The following is a 20,716-nucleotide window of genomic DNA, read 5'->3' as shown; positions in this document are numbered from 1 at the left end:
GGTACTGAGCTGTGCCCCACCTTCCTCATCTGTGGAGATAATAAATAGTACCTATCTCACAAGTCTGCTGTGAGGATTAATATGTAAGATATTTGAATGATACCTGGCACACAGTATATGCTGTAAGACTTTGCTTATTAGTATTATTATCATTGCTTCTTTTTTTACTTCACATTGTTTCTTAAGCGCTTGTCTGTGTTATAAAAAAATATGCAGGGTGCTTGGATGGCTCAGGCGGTAGAGCATCTGAATCTTGATTTTAGCTCAGGTCACGATCTCAGGGTTGTGAGATCGCGCCCTGCGTCTGGGCTCTGTGCTGGGCATGGAGGCTGCTTAGGATTTTCTTTCCTCCCTTCTCCCCCACACCCCCAGCACTTTTGCTCTTCAAAAAAACACAAAAAAACAAAAAACAACCAAAAACCTTTATCTGTTTTATTCTTTCTTTTAACCTCCCAGAAGAGGCCTAGAACTGAGATTATAGGAATAAAACATTTGAACTCTAAAGGCCTCGTGTTATATAATGCCCAACTGCTTTTCAGAAGGGCCATCCCAATCCCAGTCCTGCTTGTGTGTGCTGGAATGTCGTTCTCACTACCCTCCCCGTCAGCACTGCTACCTTTTCCTCTGTCATTGCCAATTCTTTAGGTGAAAACGAGTACCTCATTTTTGTTTTCATTTCAAATTCCTATTTTAATGTCGCTCTAACTGTACATGTAAGTCTGTACCCTGCTTTTTTCATTCACTAACACCGATTCACAAGCCCTTTGCCATGCTCTATTAGCTTTCAGAAGTCCGTGTTTAACAGCTGTGCAACGTTCTGTCAGATGAATGTACCTCAGATCACTTATCCTTCACTGAGGCATACGTTTAAAAGCCAATTTCCACCTGAAAAAGGCTCATCTGGAGGAAGGCTCATAGGTTTATTCTCCGTATTTTAGATTATTTCAATATTTCAATTCTTGGAAGTAGTAGAAGGTGAAAGGCTTGTTGGATATTAATAGAGCAATGGTACCTTGAAAATTTGTATCACAAGTGTGTGACTCCCGCCTGACAGAGTGCTCTGAGGACAGGGCCATGCCACACTCATCTCTGTCTCCTTTTTAAGCCCTAGCACTGGCTGTCAAGGAGGCTATTTTTAATAAACCCCTACTGAATTTATTTACTTAAGCATATTGCATTCTTACCACATACAAGGCCGTTAAAAGCCGAAGGGCCATGAAATGCTCAGACCAGCAGTGTGAGGGGCATGGTGACAAAGCACATACGCATAATAAAGGGAGACATTTCAGCAATTGGATTTTATCTGTTTGCCGATTTATAACTGGTTTTTAAATATTACACTTTTCTAGAATATACTTTCCTTCAGAGGCAAAAGATTAAACCAGGAACCGACCATTAAATCACCTAAGTTAGTTCCAAAGACACACACCCAACAGTGATCTGAGAGATCAAAGAGAATGGCTCCTCAGGAGAAAGGGAGGGGCACCCGAAGGGGAGTATGGATGTAACTGGAAACTGCTCCCACTACTCTGGAGGGAGCAGCTCACCCCACCAAACCAGCAGCTTTCTCCAACAATATGAATAAGCATCACAAGGAACAGCCAAGGTCCTGCTCCCAGCTGGGGTTTCGTGGCCATTGTGGAGGAGGGTCAGTATCTGCTGTGGATGGTCCAATTCAGCTTCAGAAACCATCTTTCTTATTTTTATCTGCATGTTTCTATTTGTTGACCAGGTATCCACCTTCAGCTTCCTTTTGAACATTTCAAAACACTACTTTCAGAAGTTCAAAATGGACATGCTTGTTTCATTAAACATACCCTTCTATGGTTTCTTTCATCAGGCTCGTTTCTGGGTCTGGGTCATGACCTGTGGCGTGGCAAGGGCCCGTGGTGGGGAGCATTTTGGAGGCTATCTGGGGACAACTTACCAATGTTAACTGAATCTTCCCAGTCTTCCAGCACTTCTGTGACAATGAGCACATAGACATACGTTCTGTGCTTCCTCTCCTGGTTCTGAAGGGCAAAGAGAGGACAGAGGAAGAGCTTTCCCTTAAAGAGCTGAGATTACTTGAGTGAAACACACTCTTAGCCATATGTCCAGGGAGCTCAGACACAAGCATTCCTTTTACTTTTAATCATCCTACAATCATACATGGAATAGCGCCAGATGACCTATTTAAAACATGCCGCATTTGCATTTAAGGTTGTGCTCTTTGGCTGGCCTTCTAAAGCCCAAACTTTAATCTCTTTTTTCGTTCCCCTTTCCCTAAATACAACTTCACAGGAAGGCTGTGAGAAGGAAGTTTGTGACCTCTCAAGAAAAAGGCACCAAGTAAATGTAACTCGCTAGAACACAAGAAAGAGAAGAGGCTGTGGGTGGGTGGAGGTTCCATCAATGCAAGCAAGCTGATTATCGGGTGCATCTCCCCTTCTACTAACTTTGCTCATCTTTATTTCCCCATTTCTCACTTCCTTCCACCTTCCTCCAAACCTCTACCCAGCCTCTACGCTTAATGACTGAGCCACCCAGGCGCCCCTGTTGATGTTACTATTGTAATTGTTTTAGGGTGCCACAAAGGACGCCCATATAAGACAGCAAACAATCAATAAATTCCACTGACCAGCCATTCCCGTCTCTCCCTGTCATTCTCCCTATTCCCTGAGACACAACAAAATTAAGATTAGGCCAACGCAGGGCGCCTGGGTGGCTCAGATGGTTAAGCGTCTGCCTTCAGCTCAGGTCATGATCCCAGGGTCCTGGGAACGAGTCCTGCATCGGGCTCCCTGCTCCTTGAGAGCCTGCTTCTCCCTCTGCTTCTCTCTCTCTCTGTCTCTCATGAATAAATAAATAAAATCTTAAAAAAAAAAAGATTAGGCCAACGCAGGGCGCCTGTGTAGCTCAGTTGGTTAAGCGTCTGCCTTCGGCTAGGTTGTAGTCTCAGGGTCCTAGGATCAAGTCCCGCTTTGGGCTCCCTGCTTGGCAGGGAGTCTGCTTCTCCCTCTCCCTCTGCTGCTCCTCCTGCTCGTGCTCCTCTATCTCTCTCTCAAATAAATAAATGAAATCTTAAAAAAAAACTTATAAAAAAAGATTAGGCCAATTAATAATCCTACAGTGGCCTCTAAATGTTCAAGTGAGGGAAAGAGTTGCACATCTCCTACTCTCCCTTTAAATCAAAAGCTAGCAATAATTAAGCTTAGTGAGGGAGGCATGCTGAAAGCCAAGACAGGTTGAAAGCTAGGCTGCTTGTGCCAGTTAGCCAATTTGTGAATGCAAAGGAAAAATTCTTGAAGGCAATTGAAAGTTCTACTCCAGTGAACACATGCATGACAAGAAAGCGAAACAGCCTTACTGCTGATATGGAGAACGTTTGAGTGGTCTGGATAGAAGATCAAGCCAGTCACAACCTTCCCTTAAGCCAAAGCCTGTCCCAGAGCAAGGCCCTTGCTCTCTTCAATTCTATGAAGGCTGAGAGAGGTGCGGAAGTCACAGGAGAAAAGTGTGAAGCGAGCAGAGGTGGGTTCATGAGGGTTAAGGAAAGAAGCCGTCTCCATAACACAAAAGTGCAAGAGGGAGCAGCAGGTGTTGGTGGAGAAGCTGCAGCGAGTTCTCCAGGAGATCTAGCTCAGATCATCCGTGGCGGGGGCTACATGAAACAACAGATTTTCAGTGTGAGATGAAACAGCCTTCTATCGGAAGAAGATGCCATCTAGGACTTTCATAGTTAGAGAGGTCAGTGCCTGGCTTCCAAGCTTCAAAGGACAGAGTGACTCTCTGGTTAGAGGCAGCTGGTGACTTAGAAGTTGAAGCCAGTGCTCAATGACCATTCCAAAAATCCTAGGGTCCTCAAGAATAAAGCTAAATTGACTCTGCCTGTGCTCTTATAAATGGGGATGACAGCACATCTGTTTCCAACACGGTTTACTGAATATTTTAAGCCCACTGTTGAGATCTACTGCTCAGAAGAAAAGATTCCTTTCAAAATATGACTGTGCATTGACAGCGTCCCTTGTCACCCAAGAGCTCTGATGGAGATGGACAACGAGGTGAATGTTTTTATGCTGCTAACACAACACCCATTCCACAGACCATGGATCAAGGAGTCATTCCAACTTGCAAGTCTTACTATTTAAGAAATGCACTTCATAAGGCTACAGCTGCCATAGATAGCAATTCCTCTGACGGATCTGGGCAAAGTCCATTGAAAACCTTCTGGAAAGGATTCGCCATTCTAGATGCCATTAAGAACAGTGGTGATTCATGGAAAAAGGTAAAGAGTATCAACATGAACAGGAGTTTGGAAGAAGTTGACTCCAACCCTCGTGAAGGACTTTGAGGGATTCAAGACTTGAGTGGAGGAAGAAACTGCAGATGTGGTAGAAATAGCAAGAGAACTAGAATCAGTGGAGCCTGCAGTCAGTTAAGCACCCAACTCTTGGTTTCGGCTCGGGTCATGATCTCAGGGTCGTGAGATTGAGCCCTGCACCGGGCTCCATGCTCAGCCCGGAGTCTGCTTAAAATTCTCTCCTTCTCTGTCTCTCCCTCCACCCGCCCTATGCTTGTGCTATGAAAGAAAAGAGAAGAAAAGAGAAGAGAAGAGAAGAGAAGAAATGAAAAGAAAAAGAAAGAAAGAAAGAAAGAAAGAAAGAAAGAAAGAAAGAGAGAAAAAGAAAAAGAAAAAGAAGTGGAGCCTGAAGATGTGACTGAATTGCTGCAATCTCATGATAAAACCTGAAGAAATGAGGAGCTGCTTCTTACGGATGAGGACAGAAAGTGGTTTCTTGAGATGGAGTCTACCCCTGGTGAAGATTCTGTGAAGACTGTTGAAGTGACAATAGAAGATTTAGAATATTCCATAATTGTAGTTGATAAAGCAGCGGTAGGGTTTGAGAGGATGGACTCCCAATTTTGAAAGAAGTTGTACTGTGGGTAAAATGCTATCAAACAACATCGTTTGCTACAGAAAAACTGTTCATGAAAGGGAGAGTCAATCGGTGCAGCAAACCTTCTTATTTTAAGAAATTGCCACAGCCACCCCAATTCTCAGCAACCATGACCCTGATCAGTCAGCAGCCATCAACATGGAGGCAATACCCTCCACCAGCAAAAAGCTCATGATGGTTAGCGTTTTTTAGTAATAAAGTATTTTTAAATTAAGGCATAGACATTAATACAGACATTGTAAGTGTATATTCAGAGACTACAATACAGTATAAATATAACTTTCATATGCACTGACAAAAATCAAAGAAACATTTGACTAGCTTTATTGCAATATTTGCTCTATTGCAGTGGTCTGGAACTGTACCCACAATATCTCTGAGGTAATGCCTGTACTTACAAATAATTCTATTTGTCTGGAGGAGACTATGGGATTTTAAAAAAGAAAGTAAGCTATTCTCTGCCAGCGCTGCTTTGTTTTGAAAACTCAGTGCAACAAAGATGGCGTCTACCCCAGATAAGGACCGCAATGGACTGAATGTTTATGCCCCCCACAATTCGGATGTTGAAATCCTAACTCCCAGTGGGATAGTATTAGGAGGTGGGGCCTCTGGCAGCTGACTGGGTTGAGAAGGGCTGACTCTTGGGAATGGGGTTGGCAGGTGATAAGAGAGGCCCCAGTGAGCGACCATCCTCCTTTGCCATGTGAGAACACAGAGAGAAACAGCTACAAGTATCCCTTGCTTTTCAAGAGTTCTAGGTAAGCCACTTCACTTTTACGAAAGACCTACATCAGTACCTGTTTTTGCTAACCGAAAGAAATCCTAAGAGGAACTTGCTTTTCTAAAAAAAAAAAAAAAAAAAGGTGAAAGGAAAAGGAGCCTTGGGCATTTCTGGCGCAGCGAGCCATCACAGAGGCAGTGCCCGCGTGGAGCAGCGGGCGCACTCCGGCCACTCCTTCCCCGGGAACTACACCAGCACTTCCTCATCGAGCCGCCAAAGCCATGAACTGGGGCTCTGCACACCTGTGCTTTAGCTTGACTTACTTCATGCATCCGTTAACAACATGTATCCTGAGGTTTCCGAAAAGCCTGAGAGAGGTTATTTTTTGGTTTTGGAAATGCTAAAAAAAAATGTCCACATAAATTAATTGCTTCTTCACTTTCTACCATTTTGACTTACAAAAGGTTTCCTACAAACACTCTACTTTTGGATAGCAGGAGAAACTTGTAACTATGAACCAGGAAGTGGGTCCTCACCAGACACTGAATCTGCTGGTGCCTTGATCTTGGACTTCCTAGTCTCCAGAACTGTGAGAAATCCATTTCTATTGTTTATAAGCCACTCAGTTTTGTTATAGCAGCTCGAAAGGACTAAGACAAAGAAATACATATTTATATTACATGGTTACTAATATGATTCCAATTGCACCGAAGATTTTAACAGGCTTACCTCAAAAATTCCAACTAATCTTCCCAATGTCCCTTTTACTCCAGCCTGAAAAGTGAAGAAGAAAAATTAGCGCATTAATATTGTTTATATTGCTGGTCTCATTATCAATCAAAACCCAAGAGGAACACCTTAGGAGGACTCTAGGTCTAAGGAGGTCACACCACTATTTCCTGAGCATCACAGACTGGTAACAGCAGAGTGTGCTCTGGGGAAGGAGGATTTCTCTCATCTCCTCCCCGTCTCTCTCACTCCTGCAATGCCGGCCAAACATAGCAGGTAATCAAGGCCATGAAGCCACACAGAAGATATTTTGAGGTATTAATTACTTCATTCACTCATTCATTCGTTCATTCAACAAATACACTGACTGCCTAATATGTGTCAGAGGTATAGTGATGAATAGGCTAGAACACAAGATCCAAGAAAGCAAGATCCTTATCTGACTCATTCTTGGCTTTCCGTATACAGTATGCCCAAAACAGAGCTCAGCACCTTGTAGAAGCAGCTCAGGAAGGCATACGTTAACAAGTACATAAACGTGGTGACAAGTATTGACAGAGATGCACAGAATGATGTGATGGACAGAGAGTGACTGGGAAGAGACAACTTCATACAGTGGTTAGACCTTCAAGCATATACTCCGTATCTCCCATCGGCCCTTTGGTATTTTTTTTTTTTTTTTTAGATCTGTGTCTTTCTGATGAATCACAGGCACATTTTTCAGTTTATTCCAATTGATTTTCTTTTCAGCCTACCAAAACTAGGGCTATCCCATCTCTAGTCATTTGACATTTTTCATTTCTACCTGTTCTTCACATATCTGTTTCCATTATGTATGCCTTGTTTCCATGATTTTTTGTTCTTTTAAATTAAAAGCTATTCCTTCATTTACTTTTGAACATCTTGAACATATTTAAGTTCTTTGTCAGGCCATGCTATAAAATTCATTTCATCTGAAGTAAATTCATGTTCCAGTTGGTGAAGGGCTTACTTGTGAGGCTCCCGCCAAGGTGATACAGAGAATACTACAGGCAGAGCCATGGAATCAGGGGGTGGTTTGGCTCCATCTTTTATTGTGCACTGCATCTGTGTCCTCTCCCTACCTAAGCCCACATCTTTCTAAAAGTCGCAGCCCCTGGTATCCTTTCCATTGGGAACCTGGGCTCCCGCTACTCCAAGGGTCCGAACACTAGCCACCCAAGGCTGGGCAGGCAGCGGCCTTCCCATGACATTCAGCAGTTCTACCCTGTTTCTGATCTATGGAGATGCCACCCACCTTGCTTTGGGTCAGGCTGTGTCTTTTTAGCTTTTGCTTTTTATATTTTATATCTGTCCCTGCTAGAAGTGGGGAGAGGCGAGGGAAGGATGATTTTCTGAAAATGCCTGGGAAATGCTGTAACTTGTTTTCTATTACCACTGCCATGTAATCTGTAATAACTAAATTTGTAATAAACTAAAAATTAAGACAAAAATACTTTCTAAAGACAATAGGTACTCATTAAGTTTATACAGAATGAACACAATTTTATTTTTATTTATTTTTTTAAAAGATTTTATTTATTTATTTGACAGAGACAGAGATAGTGAGAGCAGGAACACAAGCAGCAGGAGTGGGAGAGGGAGAAGCAGGCTTCCCGCGGAGCAGGGAGCCCGATGCAGGGCTCAATCCCAGGACCCTGGGATCATGACCTGAGCCAAAGGCAGAGGCTTAACGACTGAGCCACCCAGGTACCCCAACTGATTCTCTATATTGAAAAAAATTTTTTTTGAATTTATTTTTTTAAGTAATCTCTACACCCAATGTGGGGCTTGAATTCATGACCCCAAGATCAAGAGCCACACAGTCCACTGACTGATCCAGCCAGGCCCCTAAATTGATTCTCTACATTTTTAGAGATAACTACACTCCATGGCCAGCTAAGACTAGTTAGATTATACTTGGTGAATTAACCAGTGTAGCTGCCTGAACAAGCAGGATGAGCTGGCAGGTCAGCTTGGACTAGAAAACCAATTCTGTATCCTGAACACTCAGCCTGAACACTCAGATCAACTCCTGAGATGTGGCACCTGTGCTCTGGCCTGTGGTCCCCACCAACAGGGCCTAGGAGCAGGGCTGTCAGGTTGGTGGGGAGGGAGGGAGGTAAGGAGATTCACAGAGGTTCATAGAGGCTATCATTCACATTTCTCTTCTGCAAAGTAGAGAAAGAGTTCTCTTTAACAGTTTTAACTGTTCAATTAATTTTTTTTTTCTTAAAGAAACCAAAAGTTTAGAAAAGAAAATGATCTCCAATTTTTTTTTAAAAGATTTTATTTATTTATTTGAGAGAGTATGTACTCATGGGGGCGGGGGGGGGGAGGAGCAGGAGGAGAGGGACAAGGGACAAGCAGACTCCGCACTAAGCTCAGAGCCTGACACAGGGCTCGATCTCATGACCCTAAGATCACGACCTGAGCCAAAATCAAGAGTCGGACGCTTAACTGCCTGAGCCACCCAGGCGCCCCAATCTCCAATTTTTAAGGGCGCAATTAACTTAATATTATGACAGCTCAATATAATTTAAAACTTTTGTTTAATAATGGTGTTTTCTGCATTCAACATCAACATATACCTATGATTTACTCTAACAGAGGCAGTTGGGAAAAGCATAAAAGCATTTTTCTTTATAAAATAGATGCATTCTGGGGGTGCCTGGGTGGTTCAGTCATTAAGCGTCTGCCTTCGGCTCAGGTCATGATCCCAGGGTCCTGGGATTGAGCCCCTCATCGGGCTCCCTGCTTGGTGGGAAGCCTGCTTCTCCCTCTCCCACTCCCCCTGCTGTGTTCCCTCTCTCGCTGTGTCTCTCTGTCAAATAAATAAATAAAATCTTTAAAAAATATATATATATAAAATAGATGCATTCTGGGGCGCCTGGGTGGCTCAGTCGGTTGAGCATCCGCCTTCGGCTCGGGTCATGACATGGAGCCCCAGGGCTCCGTGCTCAGCCTGCTGCTCCTTCTGCCCTTCACCCCGCTCACGCTCTCTCTCTAGTAAATAAATAAAATCTTCAAAAAATAAAATAGATGCCTTCTTATAAAGTCTTGTGTAATTTAAATAATGCTGCCATCTGTACAAAGAAATTTTAGTGGCATTTATTTTCACTTCTAATTAAGCTTCAAGTTGTAGAAATTAACAACAGCTTTATTTGTCTCAGTGTCTTAAGTTTTATACCAATATTTAGGGGATCTACTTTAGAGAATTCTATCTAAGGTGATCCTGCCAATGAGCCTATGGTGAAAAGCAAAGAAATATTCTTTTGTTTACCAGTTTCTAAATTTCTTAGGAGGACGTGCCTCTTTAGTAAGAGGATTTCTGTTCTTTAAAGTCATAGTGCCAATCAAGAGGAAGACTCCTCAGAGGCAAAGGTCCTCCAAGACAGAGTTCACTGCGACCATTTTATGTTTTCATGCTTCTCCACAGCCCAATTAGCTTTGAGCTAGCTCCCTCTCAACTGCTGCCACAGGCAACAGGAGAGAGTTATTTTTGTCTCTCACATGATTCTTGCATGTGGGTCGGGGTAGGTGTCAGGGTCACATCAGACAGATAGCTGGCTCAGACATTTTGGGATAAGATTTGATTCAGGGTAAATGGAAGTTTGGTGTACTCAGGGTGCTAGGATAGACCTGTTCTCTTCCAAATCATTATAAGGCAGTTATAATTTCAGTCTATATGTCAAAAAACCCTAATCCAGAGAAGTAGTCTTTATTTAAAAGCCCATCTTAGGTAGTAGTAAGAATTCATATTATATATATATATATATATAGCCCTTCATTATTCATATTATATATATATATATTCATATTAAGAATTCATATTATATATATATATATATATAGCCCTTCATTATTCAACCACAGGCAGGTGAGTGCTTCCTTGACCTTCAAAGTATAATACATCAATTCTAGCACTTTCAGACTAGTTAACAAAAATAATTTGAGCAACCGCCTACTTTTCAAAAAGAAAAAACCCACAAATATCTTTTTTTTTTTCCTTTGGGGTATTTTGCTGAGATTGGAAGTACCATCCAGCCAGACTCCAGTGATGCCATCCTTCCTGCTAGTAAGCTCTCCCGCTATGTACACGAGACTCAGGCAGAGGCATGGACATGGAGGGGCCTTTGAGAATGCCCCTACAATGATCTGCTGCCACAAAGAACCCTGGCTGTGTTGTTTTAGTCTCGGTGGGTACAAAATGGGTCATCACCTTCTAAAACCTATCTTTTACTCTAAGGCGGACATTTTGGCAGACACTGATGGATGTCTAGCCCACAGGCATACCTCCTTCCACTGTGCTACCAGTAAGACCCAGCTTCTGTCCACGTGAGAGCTATGGCACACCTGGAATGGCGCAGGGAATTCTGTTCCCCTCTGCAGTGACAGGTTCGGGTGTGCCGTGACCCAGTGCTGGACCAATGGCTTCTGAGAGGGAGTCTCTTGGGGGCTCCTGGGAAAGATTTCCCACCATGATAAAGAGCTGCAATAAAAAGAAACCCTATACCTTGCTTGTCAAGTGGGGACCTGAAACTTGGAGCTGCTACAGTCCTTGTGATCGTAAGGGAAAGGGCAAGAGAATCAATGAGAAGCTGAATGAAAGTCCTGAGGTGGCCGAGCTGCTGAAGCAATGAGGTAATGTCCAACCTCTGGACTTCCTACGTGAGACAAATAACTGGTATACGGTTGAAGCCGCTTTTAGTCAGGCACTCTGGTACTGTATCGGAACACTTCCTGCTACTTCCTTTGATTTAGAAGGTAGCTCTAAGAGGACAACAATTCTGAACATCCAAGGGAACTGTAGGGTAAAAGCTTGCTCTATTAAAGCAATAAGCCCAGACCCAAAAAGGGTTCAGGGGAGCAACTCTCATGCAGGTATGTGAATGAGGAAACCCAGGAACAAAAATTTTTGGTCTTCAATACACATACCTTTCTGGTACCTGCCAAACTTAAGTAACAGCAGGAAAGAGTCACAGTGTACGATAAAGTAGATGGGAAGCCATTATAGTTAAGTCCAGTGAAATCCCATCCCAGAGATTTTTTTGTTTTGTTTTTTAAATGAGATCTTTCGAACATCAAAAAAGTAAAGAAAATAATAAAATAAACATTCAGGTAGTAACTAGCCAGCTTTGTCAAATAGTAATGTACCATTTTGTGTATTTTTTATATTTATTTTTTTTAAAGATTTATTTATTTGAGAGAGACAGCGCAGCAAGCGCGAGAGCACAAACATGAGAGCAGGGAGCCCGATGTGGGGCTCGATCCCAGGACCCTGGGATCATGACCTAAGCCGACGCTTAACCAACTGAGCCACCCGGGCGTCCAATGTATTTTTTTTTTTTTTTTTAAGAAATAAAACTACTGGTACCACTGAAGCCCCTTGTGCACTCCCCAGCCTTGCCAGAGGTAACTACTCACCTGAATTTGGTGTTTATCATTCTTTTGCATGTCTTTATACTTGTACTACTTAGATATCTATTCACTATTCATGGTAAATAGTATTTTCTGTATGTTCCTCTATTCGATTAAAAAAAAAGGATTATAACTTCTGAAACCTTGTCCCCTCAATATCATGATTCTGAGTTTTAGATATATTGAAACATGTAGTTAATTCATTTTGGTTGTTGAACAGTATTCTACTTTAGGAATTTACCACAATTAATCCATTTACTTGTTGGTAGACATTTCGTCCTGCTATTTTAAAAAACACTGCAAAAACCAAAACCAAACCAAAACCCAAAACCTCTCTTGCAGATATTTTTGTTACAATCCACCATGTGTGCGAGTTTCTTTTAGATCAAATTTCTGAATCATAGGCTAAAAGTACCTCCAATTTTCCCACATATTATCAAGTTCCTCTATGCAGTTCATCAGTGGCAGAAATGACCACAATTCTCTACCTCTTCCTGTATCCATGTCCTTTGAAATGTGATTTTACAGCTCTTCCTATCAAGAGATCTATTTACCCACTCCTTTACGAGGCTGGCCTTGTGACTTGCTTTGGCCAAGAGAATGCAGAAGGATGGTGTGTACCAGTTCCAAGACCAGGCCTCAAGAGGTCTTGTAGTTTCAAACTCTGCCACTGCCATGTGAGCTAGTCTCCTAAAGGATGAAGACCTGTCTCAGCTGAGGGTATTACAAAGCAGCCTACAGCCAGCTAACCTCCAAACTGGGAGAGCCTAGCTAAGAGGACAGAGCTGCCTACTCCACCCAGAGTGGGCCGTAGACATCGGAGTAGTCCACTCAGTCTACTACTGAGGAGTAGACACCACGGGCTCGTGAGTAACGATCAATACTTAACTAATTTAAGCCACTGAGTCTGGGGACAGCTTGTTATACAGCAATAACTACCTGGTATATTCTCCAAGTACACAGGCAATGTACAAGTTGCCATCACTCTTGTTCCTCTTGAATATTTGTTTTTTGTTGTCAGCCTCTTAAATTTTAGGTCAACATGATGAGTATGAAATTATATTGCATAATTTCTCTAATTGTGTACTTTTTCCTGTTTAATGGACATTCAGATTTCTTCTGGGAATTCACACTACTTATCCATTTTTCTTATTTGATTATTGACCATTATAATGATCTTCAGAAATTATATCTTAATATTTAACCTCTGTGGTAAACATATGTTCTGCTCCCAGTCTGATACTTGTCTTTTATCTTTTTTTTTTAAATTTTATTAAGTTTTTAAACTTTAGTTCCAGTATAGGTAACATACAGTGTTATATTAGTTTCAGGTGTACAATATAGTGATTCAACAATTCCGTATGTGCTCATCGTAAGTGCACTCCTCAATCCCCATCACTTTTTCACCCATTCCCCATGCCCACCTCCCCTCTGGTCACCATCAGTTTGTATAGTTACAAGTCTGTTTTTTGTTTTCTCTCTCTCTTTTTCCCCCTTTGTTATTAATTCCACATATGAGTGAAATCATACGTATTTGTCTTTCTCTGACTTATTTCTATTTTAATTTTTGATGTCCTTTGCTAAACATTTTTCATAAGATATTACTGATTTTACTTATCTTTTCCTTTTGTCTGTTTATTATTCTTTCAGTCTCCCGCATTTTTTCTAATAGTTTGAAGAGTTTTATAATATGATCCACCAAAATTAATTTGGGAATTTATTCCCAAATAGCCAATGGTCTGGAGGCTCCAAAATAGACCCAATAGATATCATTACTGTTTTATTAATCTAGTTGTTAATTTATGTACTAATATCATGTGGTTTTAACTAATACAGCTTTATCCAAATACATGGAAAAGTAGTCTCCTTCTCTCCTCTGTTCTTTTTCAAAAACTTCACAGCCATTTCTGTACCTTTATTCTTCCATATAAATTTCAAAAATCAGTTTTTCAGATGTCTGAAAAATCCCTTTGGGATGTTTATTTTTATTATTGAATTTTTAGATTAATTTTAAAAATACTCACATCTTTATAATATATAGTCTTCTTATTGGGGAATAGACTGTATCTCTCCCTTTACTTAGGTCTTTTTGATTCCTTCAAACTTTTATTATTATTTTTTAAAGAATTTATTTATTTATTTATTTATTTATTTATTTATTTGACAGAGAGAGAGAGAGAGAGCGAGCGAGCACAAGCAGGGGGAGCAGCAGAGGGAGAGGGAGAAGCAGGCTCCCCGCTGAGCAGGGAGCCTGATGTGGGGCTCCATCCCAGGACCCTGGGATCATGACCTGAGCCGAAGGCAGATGCTGAACGACTGAGCCACCCAGGTGCCCCAGCCTTTCTACTTTTAATTATCAGGATCAGGAGTCAGCAAACTATAACCCATGGGCCAACTCTGTCCTGCCATTGATTTTTTTTTTTTTAAAGATTTATTTATTTATTTGATGGATAGAGACATAGTGAGAGAGGGAACATAAGCAGGGGGAGTGGGAGAGGGAGAAGCAGGCTTCCCGCGGAGCAGGGAGTCCGATGTGGGGCCCGATCCCAGGACCCTGGGACCATGACCTGAGCGAAGGCAGACGCTTAACGACTGAGCCACCCAGGCGCCCACCCCTGCCATCGATTTTTGTAAATAAACTTGCACTGGAACATAGCCATGCTCATTCACTGAAGTACTGTGTATGGGCTCATTCATGTTATGACAGCAGAACAATATTTGTGACAGATACCATATGGCTTTTAAAGTCTAAGTATTTACTATCTGGCCCTTTACAGAAAAGCTTGCTGATCACTGATCAAGATTATACCAGCCTTACGAGGTGTAGTTATTCTTTTCTGAAATAGTTCTTTAAGATAAAAATATATAGGGGCGCCTGGGTGGCTCAGTTGGTTAAGCGTCTGCCTTTGGCTCAGGTCATGATCCCGGGGTCCTGGGACTGAACCCTGCATCAGGTCCCCCACTCTGCAGGGAGCCTGCATTTCCCTCTCCCTCTGCCTACTGCTCCCCCTGCTTGTGCTCCCTCTGTCAAATAAATAAACAAAATCTTAAAAAAAAAAAAAAAAAGATAAAAAATACATATTTGGAAATTTTTGTAAAGTTCAATTAATCTTAGTATATATTTTTTGTCAGCAGGTGATTAGCACCTGATTTTGACAAAGAATAATCTGTATATAGGTTTTCTAAATTTTTAAGATTTTATTTATTTATTTATTTAGAGAGTGAGCACATGTGAGCAGGGGGAGGGGCAGAGGGAGAGGGAGAGAATCTCAAGCAGATTCCGTGCTGAGCATGGAGCCCAATGTGGGGCTCAATCTCACAACCCTGAGATCACAATCTGGGTAGAAATCAAGAGTCAGATGCTTAAATGACTGAGTCACCCCAGGTGCCCCTAGGTTTTCTAATTTTTATGTAAATTTGGGTAGCTTTTTCTAGAAAAAAATTTTTTTAAAGATTTTTAAAATTTATTTGAGAGAGAAAGGGACAGAGAGAGAGAGAGAGAGTGCACACAAACGGGGAGGAGCAGAAGGAGGGGGAGAAGCAGACTCCCCACTGAGCTGGGAGCCCGAGGTGGGGTTCGATCCCAGGACCCTGGGATCATGACCTGAGCTGAAGGCAGATGCTTAACCGACTGAGCCACCCAAGTACCCCTTTCTAGAAAATTTTTATCAAAGTTTTCTAATTTTTGTGTTTATGGCTCAACATAGCAGCATTCTCATAATTTAAAAGACTTTATTATATTATATTCTATGGTTATTTCTTATTTTGTTTGTTACCTTTTCTCATTTCCTTTATCAACAGTCCTGCAAGAGGCTTGTGTATTTTATTAGAAAAATAAAAGTAACCCACTTTTGGTTTCGTTGATCATTTCTATTTTCCTCTATTAATTTCTGCCCTTTTCCTTGTTATTTCCATCCTTTTACGTTCTTTGAGTGTAAACTAAGCGTCTTGGATGGATCGCTTAGTTTCTTTTTTTGTTTGTTTCTTTTTCTTTTTTTTTAAAGATTTTATTTATTTGACAGAGAGATAGAGAGCACGAGTAGGCAGAGAGGCACGCAGCGGGGGAGGGAGAAGCAGGCTCTCCGCTGAGCAGGGAGCCCGATGTGGGACTCGATCCCAGGACCCTGGGATCATGACCTGAGCTGAAGGCAGACGCTTAACCGACTGAGCCACCCAGGCGCCCGATCACTTAGTTTCTTTAATGTCTATTTTGTTTTCTAATAAAAGCCTTTAAGGCTCAAAGAACTGAATGAGCTGTACCCAGTAAGTCATGATACAAAGTGCTTTCAATTGTTCAGTTCTATTTGTTTACTAATTTTTATTGTGATTTGTGCTTTAACTCAAGAATTATTTAGAACAATTTTTATCTGTTTCCAATATGTATTTCTCTGTCAAGCTAACTTTATTGTTGATTTCTAATTTTACTGCATGTCAGAGTATACATACAGATGATCCCTGACTTACAATGGTTTGACTTACGATTTTTTGACTTTATGATGGTGCAAAAGTGATACGCATTCTGTAGAAACTGTACTTTGAATTTTGATCTTTTCCTGGTCTAGTGATATGTGGTATGATACTCTCTTGTGACGCTGGATAGTGGCAATGAGCTGCAGCCCCAGTCAGCCATGTGGTCATGAGGGCAAACAACCAATTACACCATTTTGTACTTTACAACAATTCTGTTTTTCACTTTCAATACAGTATTCAATAAATTACATGAGATATTCAACACTTTATTATAAAATAGGCTTTTTGTAGGAGATGATTTTGCCCAACGGTAGGCTATAATGTAGGTGTTCTGAGAATGTTTAAGGTAGGCTAGGCTAAGCTACATGATATTCGAGAGACTAAATGTATTAAATGCATTTTTGATTTATGAGATATAACCCCATCACAGGTTGAGGAAGATCTGTAGTCTATATTATTGATGCTCTGGAATTTTTAATACTTTGTTTATGGCTTAATATATGGTTAGTTTTTATAATTCTTCGATGTGTGCTCGAAAAAATTACATATTCTTTGTTGAATGCAGGTTCTCTCTCAATATAGCTATCTGATCAACCTTGCTATGATATCACTCAGTCTTTCTATTTTTTCCTACTGTTTGTCACTTTTCTATCAGTTTCTAAATGAGATATTTTAAAGTCTTCAATCTGGCCCCTAACTCTGTCAATTTTGCTTTATATAGATGAAGTCTGCTAGGTGCACATAAGTTCATGACTGCTGTATGTCTTGGTAGACCGTCCCTTTTTAAAATTATTATTATTATTATTTTAAAGATTTTTAAAATTTTATTTATTTGACAGAGAGAGAGAGCACAAACAGGGGGAGCAGCAGGCAGAGGGAGAGGAAGAAGCAGGCTCCCCGCTGAGCAGAGATCCCGGGACACAGGGCTCGATCTCAGGACCCTGGGATCATGACCCAAGCCGAAGGCAGACACTTTACCAACTGAGCCATCCAGGTGTCCCTAGACTGTCCCTTTTATCAATATTAAATGTTCCTCTTGTCCCTCTACATGTTTTTCACCTACATTCTATTTTGTTTAATATTATAATTACTATCCAAGTTTTCTTTTGGTTGGTATTATCTATTTACCTTTTTCTATCCCTAGTCATTCAGTACTACTATGTTTGAAAACATATGACAAGTTTTATTTTCTTTTTAATACAAGTTTGTGTCTATTAATTAGTAAGTTTAAAGTGTAACCAAGTTACATTTATTCTGATATTTAACCTAGAAACATACCTTTTTCTGAGTCACACGGTGTCCCTTCAAGGTGAATTAGAATCAGAGTTCTTAAATTTACTTCCTGTGTAGCAAGTTCTCTGCTAAGCAGCTGGCATTTATAAGTTTACTGAATTAAGAGGAAGCTGGTTAAGTGGCACCTCAGCCGAGTCAGTTAGATCTACCCAGGTCCAGTGGTTGTTGGGTGGTTTAAAGATTATGGAGTCTCCAGAGGCAAAAACTGCATTTAGTATTTGCTGAAGCCAGGGTGAATTATATTGGAGTCAATGGAAAGTACACTGTGGATATACTTCCTAATGACTAAAAACCCTTTCCTGGAATGTGGAACTGGATAGGAAAGCAAGTACAACTGGTTTGGAAGAGTCATCTGGACTCAATTCATTTAGCAGAAGGCTACTGGCTGCTATCCCAGCAATTGAACTTCTATTCAGGGTTCCAACACAAACCAGCTCAAATACAGTACTATATTCTCTAACAGGGCAGATTCTAATCTCTACACTAAGCCACTGAATTAGCTATTCATCAATGGGTAGCATTCAATTATTTATTTATTTTGGGGGGGTAGCATTCAATTATATGTGATAATGTAAACAGATAAATTGAGTAAAGAGATTTCTTTTATTCCAATTTTTAAAAACAACGGTTGAAAAATAATTTAGTAGTTATCTGCAGTAAAAGACAGCTAGCTAACCTTTAGGTTCTCCTAGTAAGTTTAAAAGAAATAATAATAAACAAAATTTCAATTGTGACTAAAGAATGGATTCTTTTAAAAAGTTGCTAGTGTTTAAGATAGATCATACATAAAGATGGCTGAATTTACAAAATCATGACCTATTTGTAAATTTTTTTATCCACTGAAAGCAAGAAATCTCTCTTTAGCATCTTAGAGAAGCAAAAATATTTAGGGGCCCCTGGCTGGCTTAGTCAGAAGAGTGTGTGACTCTTGATCTCGGGGTTGTGAGTTCGAGCCCACATCTGGTAGAGAGATTACTTAAGAAAAAATACTTATAACATTACTTAAGAGTCAAAGAAAAAAAGAGATATAATTCCAAAAATAAAAAAAAATTTTTAACTAAAAAAACGGTAGACTGACTAAGCATATTATCTCTTCTTTCTGAAACCCCAACAAAATGAAAGTAAGATTAGAAAGGGGCTATTAGAAGAAAGGAGATTTAAAAAAAAATTCCAAGAAGATGCAAAGTGATAAATGAGGGTTGAAAGATGAAGAAAAGCAAAAAAAGTCAGCTCAGCTTCCAGACTCTGGAGAGGTTCCAGGATAGCATATGGCAGGAACACAGAGGGGAAGTGAGACAGGGTCCTGAAAGTTGAATGTCTACATACCAAACAGCCATCCCCACACATGGAGAACAGCCTGGAGCCAGGCATCTATCACCTAGACAACTCCGAGGGCTCTAATCCAAGCAGAAAAACAGAAAAACAGGGAAGAACTACTGTAGCATATATACCCATAAATATCCCCCAAATAAAGCCCACCTATTGTGGCATTCTTTTAGCTGGCTCCTGGCAAAAGAGCCCCACTTTCCTCCACATCACTCTTTACACCCACCCACTTGCACAGAGCTCCCATTCAGTGCTGCTACTGCCTCAGTCCTAACTGGGACAGGATGACCACGGATCACCTGACATCCAAGGAGTGTCACTGACAGGAAGGAAAGATCAAAATGAGCAAATGAATACTTGCTCTGGTTAAAATAACTAACTAACTAACTAACTAACTAAATAAATAAAGAATTAAAAAAAATAAAATTCAAGGAACAGGAGAAAACTTAGGGAAGATAAGTTATTATCCTTAAAGAAATTTGAGAGGCTGTGGCAGCCTAAAAAAGAACAAAATGTAAGTAAAACCAACCAAGATTAAAAATGGTATTGTAGAACTTACAAATGTGACTGCTGATGTAACACATTCATTAGAAGGGCAAAACCCTCAGTGATACAATGAAAGTATAAGGCAAGAAATAAGACATTACCTATTGTGTAGTTTTCCTTAGGGAATTACTTAAGGAATGTTTCTTTTCTTTGTAAGTCTTCCAGTCCTATTTTATTTTTAAACCATGGACCACACAAAAATATTATTTTGATACAGTTTTAGAACTCAGGGGGAAAGGTTATCTTAAAAAAGAAACATTCTTAGATGGACAGGTCTATGCCCATATATTTGACTCATTCGGTCTTAATTTCCTTCCATAACAACAGACACCCATGGAACTTTGAATCTTAGCGGATGACTGGGCCGGTAAGAATGGAATGAATGGAAAAGCATCAAAAACAGGTGAAACCTACGAAAGAAGTAAAGAAACCTTCTACCCCAGCCCCTGACACTCCCTGCAATCGCCCCTGACACACACATCAGAGGCCTACTAAACTCTGCATGCACAAAGCGGGGAATGAACCATCAGCAGAACTCTAACTCTGCAGTGGATGGGAACAGGGGGCCCTGCAAGACTGGTAAGTTTATAAGGAGCGAGCTTGGCAGGCTAGCGGAGTAGGGATGACTGCTGAGGCAGATGAGTTGTGGAAAAGCAAAGAGAGGCATAAGGAAGACTGTCCCTAAAGAAAAGATCCCTAATCACTGGAAATGTTTATTTCGGTTACAACTGCTAAAGAAACTCAGGCCTCAGTCTAAAAACAAGCACTCAGATTAAAGTCAAATATATGAAAAGATATAGTTCAAAACAAGGGCCTCAATCTGATAATTCAAACAACAGTTATTACAAGAAAAACTGAATTCTTATTCAGTAAGACTGAAGAAGACATTACAGTTCTAAAACAGAGGCAGGCTGTCACAAATAGGGAGCCAATGTAAAAACAGAAAAAAATTCCTAAATAGCATCACCATTACTATTACAAACCAATACCCCCAGAGAAGGCAATGAATAGCTAATTGAATATAGCAGAAAAGGAGAGATTTCGAAGGCCAAAATTTGAAGAATTCTCCCAGCACACAAGGTAAAAATGTGGAGATCAAAATTATAAAAAAGGATAAGGGAATACTACACAATGGAACAGTTCAGCAGAAGAAAATAAAACTGATGAAGGTGGGGCAATAATTAAAGAAAGAAAGAGGGAAAGTTCCTGAAGGTAAGGAAAGATACAAGCCTTCCTATCAAAAGAGCTCACC

At 40.6% G+C, this 20,716-nt stretch overlaps 1 protein-coding gene across 1 annotated transcript in view; it reads right to left on the bottom strand.

Annotated features, from left to right (window-relative positions):
* Positions 1 to 20,716, bottom strand: part of NUDT3 (nudix hydrolase 3) — a 119,007-nt gene that overhangs the window by 9,570 nt on the left and 88,721 nt on the right. The window contains exons 3-4 of the mRNA XM_036115797.2: positions 6,391 to 6,435; positions 1,928 to 2,012 (exon numbers count right to left, since the gene is read on the bottom strand). Coding sequence (XP_035971690.1) covers positions 1,928 to 2,012; positions 6,391 to 6,435 — 130 coding nt within the window. The remainder of the gene's footprint in view (positions 1 to 1,927; positions 2,013 to 6,390; positions 6,436 to 20,716) is intronic.

The sequence above is a fragment of the Halichoerus grypus genome, chromosome 9, assembly GCF_964656455.1.
Source record: "Halichoerus grypus chromosome 9, mHalGry1.hap1.1, whole genome shotgun sequence".
In the NCBI taxonomy this organism is placed as follows: Eukaryota; Metazoa; Chordata; class Mammalia; order Carnivora; family Phocidae; genus Halichoerus; species Halichoerus grypus.
Note: the sequence above shows the minus strand (reverse complement) of the source record. Positions and strands in the feature narration are given on the sequence as shown.